The 6,000-nt window shown below is 38.1% G+C and overlaps 1 protein-coding gene across 1 annotated transcript in view; it reads right to left on the reverse strand.

Annotated features, from left to right (window-relative positions):
- Positions 1-4,686, reverse strand: part of LOC134795189 (uncharacterized) — a 66,522-nt gene extending 61,836 nt beyond the window's left edge. Inside the window, exons 1-3 of the mRNA XM_063767018.1 lie at positions 4,378-4,686; positions 3,506-3,549; positions 320-544 (exon numbers count right to left, since the gene is read on the reverse strand). Coding sequence (XP_063623088.1) covers positions 320-544; positions 3,506-3,549; positions 4,378-4,471 — 363 coding nt within the window. The 5' untranslated portion in view covers positions 4,472-4,686. The remainder of the gene's footprint in view (positions 1-319; positions 545-3,505; positions 3,550-4,377) is intronic.
- Positions 4,687-6,000: the final 1,314 nt, after the last annotated feature.

Here is a 6,000-nt window from a genome sequence, read left to right on the forward strand (position 1 = left end):
AGCCGTATTAATGCCAAGTGCGACTTTTGTATTTTAGGGTCTAGCAACCTCAGCCCTTGCTCTAGCACGTCTCCGGTTCTCTGCGTAGTACATAGCTTGCGTTGTGTGCACCTTAAATTACGAGGACCTAATACGCGAAGTACCTAAGTGATGCACCGTGAATGGAGCTGAAGCCGTGTTATATTATATTACGCATGCCGTGTGCTTAACTCTGACCGCCAGAGACGTCAACTGATGCGCGCGGCCGCATGCAGCTCAACCTAATATCAACCTTTTCGGGCGTTCAAAGGGGTTAATCTGAAGTTTGCCACGTACTTACCTTGGCGTCGAAGAATGAGGCGTGGAAGTCGGGCGTGGTGCCAGCTATAGAGGCCAGGTGCATGGTGGTGTTGGCGGTGTTGGTGAGCGTGACGGTGGCGGCGTGCGCGGCGCCGAGCGCGGCGCGGCCCAGCGCCAGCGCCGGCGGCGACGCACGGAGCGCCGCTGGCGGCAACGCGCGCCCGGAGCCTGCGGCGGCGCCCGCGCCTGCCTCCGAGCCCCATTCCTATACAAAATATATGACTATTAAGGGTCGGTTGCACCAAACTGTTCGTATCGTTAAAGAGTTCGCTAAATTTTTATGTATGAAAAGTTTCATAGTAAAGCGCCGGGTCGCGCCGGCTGACGTTGATCAGTCTGTCAAATGTGGTTGGTGCAACTGGCCCTTAGTCTGGCAAACTGGATTAATAGAAAAAGAAGTAAATACAAAGCTTTTAAAACAAAAAAGTTCCTCTTCGTTGAACAATAGTTAACCGCTTTTGTGAATATAAGTACCTAAGTGTATGTAAGTGTACCTAAGTGGAAAATAACTACTTAACCTTTTTTTGCCGATAGGGTTAAATCAGAAAATTAAGCTTTATTAGACCTTAACTTTGGGCATGCCCACAGGAGAGATACGAAGTCTATTTTTGTGTAGGTAGGTATGACCCTCGTACTTTCATATTTGCCGCCTTTTTTTACTAACAATAGGTTTTCGGGATATAAGAATAAGATAAACTGGCCATATGAGAGTGATATTTTATATAGGTTTCCCTTCTCAATTGGACTGAACGAAAGGAATTTAGAGCCTAACCAATTCAAGATTCAAATGATTCAAAGCATTCTCTTTATTCAAGTAGGTAGGTCTAGCTATAACTGCTATAAGCATCATATAAGCAAACTTAATTCTCTTTGATATAAGCTAACCCAGCCCCGGCTCCGCCCGCGTGGGATTCGGTTTGTATAATTTCCCGTTCCTTTTTCCAAGGATTTCCAAAAATAACGTAGGTCTACCCTACGTGTACCATCCGTATATAATTTCCCCAAGGATTAAGCGTTCTACATAGCAAATTTCATCAAAATCGGTCGGCAGTAGAGCCGTGAAAAGATAACAGACAGGGATGCTTTTGGGTTTATATTAATTTAATAGTATGGATGAGTACAGTCAGCAGCAGAAGTTGCTAAGCGGGCCAGGTGTTCAAAATGATCTTGACGCGACTTTATTGTTAAGAGAATAAGAGCGTGTCAAGGTAATTTTGAACACTTGGCCCGCTTAGCAACTTCTGCTGCTGACTGTACTCCTTTATTTTTGGATTTTTCGTGTAATTTCGTTAGCCTAATTGCCCTCGAAACAATCGTAATATAACTCATTTACTTAATATTATTAATGAATGATGGCATGTCACTCTAATGACTCTGTTTTCGGTTTATTTGCATACGATATTAAAGTGGACGTTGACGGCAACAGATCGAACGATATGAAAGGTATGTCCAAGGGTATCATTAATATGTAGTACATATGACGAAATTATGTGACACTTCCATAAATGTATTCACCATTTCGGAATTAGGTTAAAATATTTAAAACTGACTTCTGAATTTCATCAATACCTTATCTTATAATAATAAATATCTGGGAGATCGTGCTCTGCTCGGAAAACGTATAAAAACTCAAAAATGCGCGTTTTCCCGGAGATAAGACCTAGCTAAATCGATTTTTCGCCCCCGAAAACCCCCATATAGAAAATTTCATCGAAATCGTTAGAGCCGTTTCCGAGATCCCCGAACTATATATATACAAATAGATATACAAGAATTGCTCGTTTACAGGTCTAAGATTGAGATATTTTTAGGCAAAAGGCAAGTTATATTAGAATATCAAATTCCTTTCACACATCATCACATATTGGTATTTTCATCATATTATGATAACATTAAACGTCTTTAGTTGTTTCCCATCTACCCTACATTCTATTGTTAGGTACTTAGGATAATGATGTTTTTACTAAGCATTTTTAAATAGGTACAATTTGTTACAAAAATTATAAATGGGAGCTTTATCTATCTTATAATTCAGTTTAAATAATTTAATTTAGTAACCTACTTTTATGTAACAATTTGAGTGCATACAAGGAAACAAGTACAGAAAATAGGCCACTTTCCGTTTTTTCCTCCCATTTTCCTGTGAGGCCTTAAGAGGAAAAGTACGTAAAATCTATTGTTAACTAATGGGCAGCCAATGGCATAATTAATCATGGGAAAACAAAATAATACTACCTACCATTAAATGACTCTGAACATCATTACGGATCACTTCAACTATAAGATGGAGTAAACAGTCATTTATTACTTTTATAGGTATATTTTTCAAACTGGAAAGGTACAATGATGGACTATGTCAATTCAATAAAATTTTGCGAATTTGTAATTTTTATGTTATAAATTGTATGGAGATGGCATCTATCATGGTACCCTTCCAGTTTGAAAAATATTGTACATACATATACCTACATAAGATGGTAAATTTGAATAATGAACCCTGTAACTGTAAGGGCACTGCAAGAGTTATATGTAAAAGTAAGACAACTCACAGTCACCATGCATGCACAGTTACTTCTGTGATTAATGTAGTAATCAAGTCCTACTCGATCCAGTTCCATCTTCATTTACGACCTGACAACCTATCTAGAAGTGTTCTTATGTTCTTAGGTTTTTGTCACATAGTCAATATCCGCTAGCCTCCTACTATGTGTCACATCACATATTCAGTATTCAGTAATTTATTGCTTTCATAGGTGCATTACATAAGGAGGTACATCAGAACAAGATCAGCTATGAGCCCTGCAAGGGCACTGCAATTTACATTCTTGATTAGCTTAATAACTAACTAAACTAATAAAATATAAATAATTAATAACACAATTTCAATAATAATAATAAAACATTAATAAGTGTACTTTTACTGACTTACATGAGATCTTTATTTTTATGTTTATTTCTAATATGTCATTATTGGGCATTAAAATTAAAATTATGGAACTATCTCCTTTTCTATTTTTGCATCCTTTGAAGAGTACCTAACATATTATTGCAGGTGACTGTACACATAATGCCATAATGTTGCTTAGTTTAGGATTAGGTTGATCTCAGCGAGATTGTCCCCAAATATTTGAAAAGATTTTTTAGTAGGTAGATTAAAATATAATACCTGAAATGTGATGCCCTCCACCAGCGAGTCGTGGACTGTGACACCTGTAAATAATTGACACATTTATCAACATACAAGCAAGTATAGCCTATGGCAGCACACCATACAAGCAAATTTTTCTTATTTGGGGTCGGCTCTCCTAATCAATTCTCTCCAGTTATATCTGTTCCTGGTCATTGTTGGGTCTACATTCATCAATTTAAATAATAATAAATCTTCAAATATCTCTTTGAAATGATTACATGAGAATATTCTGAGATGACATTTTTAATGCTTTTCCAGCCATGATTGTAAATTCTACAAAAATATTGCCTCAAAATAAGGAATACTACTTTAGTTAAAATAATACTATACACATATGGTTCAGATATCATAATATTTTTATAAAATTATAAGAATATCAAATGGGGACACCATGCTTGCTAAAAATAAAAATGGAATTAGTGTTTTATTGATGCAACTGTTGTATATTATTGTATACATAACTGGATTTAAGTTCTAGATACTAGCAACGGTGGTGTGTTGATCGGAAAGTTCGCAAGCAGGTGGTGCACTGCACCTAGGTCCGGCAGAACCGCGCGGCCGCGGCGCGCACCGGGCCCCCGCGACCGGAGGTGTCACGCTGCGCTTCCGTTCTCCTAGCCGAAACCAAAATACTATAAAATGCAACAAAAACGCCAAACATGCCCGCTTCGGCCCCGATCCAAAATAAATCGTGCCGCGCGCCACCTTCTATGCCCGATATCACAATTGCGGTTTCACTTCACGCTCTACTTTTGACAAACATGGTGTTTTTCAACATGATAACTTCCAGGGTCGGTCCAGATATCCCCGAGATTTGTGCCGAAAGGAAATAATAAAATCGATTTTACCATGGCTCTTTCCCTGGGCTGTCAGTTTGCTGTTGAGCGATAAATCTAATAAAGTCAATACGAAAACGTAACACCACATCAATTTCCGATACATCTTGATGTTATTGTTCGTTATCAAACACTGTTTATTCACATCTCTCAAATTCGATCCGAAATTTTATCAAATTGTAGTCTCGAGTTCCCACTTTCAACACGCGACTTGTGAATGTGGGAGTAGTACGGACACAGAGTACAATCGTATGACATTACATTATGCACACATAGAAAATGTTTTTACATACAAATTTATTATATAAACATAAACTAGACGTGACTGTGTGGGTAGACATAGTTTGGTTTATGAAGTATGCTATAGTTAACCACAATATTTAAGCAGTAAACCTTGAGTAAACCATAGTGATTACATATTATTTATAATATATTGGATTATTTGTAGAGTCTGTGCGGAAAGAGAAGAGTCGTGAAATGTAGGGGAGCCCATACATTCTACGACTCTTCTCTTTCCGCACAGACTATATAAAACAATATATATATTTTTAAATAACATTACATTTTCAACATGTTATAATCATTAGTTGATAAATTCACTTTATTTGGCTAAAAGTCTCGGTGGAGGACAAATAAATCAAATAATCCGTGCTAGGACAATATTAATAAATTTTAGTAACATTTCTGAACGGAATCAAATGTTTATAAAGCAAGCTATCCAATTTATCTTCAAATCTCAAAAATAATATTTAAATATATTTTTGTAATATTTCCGTCTATGATGCAATGTCAAGGAACACAAATAACATTTTTGGACAAATATTTATGATGGTGATAAATAAATAATGACTATTCTAAGCATCCATTCGCACGGGCGCTTTTATAGTGGTGCGGTGCGATAGTGTGTTACGGCCATTACATCGCGTGTTAAAACTTTGAATGACACAAAGGGATACATGTGTATGTAGTAGAAGAGCCGCCCGCAAAATTTCTCACCGAGTTGATACCACGATGAAATGCACAATGGTTTCCCATAAAAGTGATGCTAAGTCTGAATTCGATAGTCTGCCACGGCAGAACTTGCCGAAAGTACGAAAAAGAAGGCCACTTCCGGTGCGAAAACAGGGGGCTGATTTAACCCATCTGATACCGAAATAATAGTTACAGCAGCAGTTAGCAATTTACATGTAGAAACAGAAAAGCGAAGTCTGCCAGTATTTTTTTGCCGGAAGTGCTTGGAAGACGCTCTCAAAGGTGACCATCGGGAGCCCTAAATTAACCCATCTGATACCACCATGCAACCAATTCCAGTCGGTAGGTATGAACCCCCATTTCAGGAATATATAAGTCTGCCAAGGCTTTTCCTGCTGAAACACCTTGGCAGACGAGATTATAAGCAAGATGACCATCGGTTACCGTACACTAACCCATCTGATACCACCATGAAACCAATTCCAGTCGGTAGGTATGAATCCCATTTTAGAAATATATAAGTCTGCCAAGGTTTTTCCTGCCGAAACACCTCGGCAGACGAGATTATAAGCAAGATGACCATCGGTTACCGTACACTAACCCATCTGATACCACCATGAAACCAATTCCAGTTGGTAGATAAGAACCCTCATTTCAGGAATA

This window comes from Cydia splendana, chromosome 11, assembly GCF_910591565.1.
Source record: "Cydia splendana chromosome 11, ilCydSple1.2, whole genome shotgun sequence".
Taxonomy (NCBI): Eukaryota; Metazoa; Arthropoda; class Insecta; order Lepidoptera; family Tortricidae; genus Cydia; species Cydia splendana.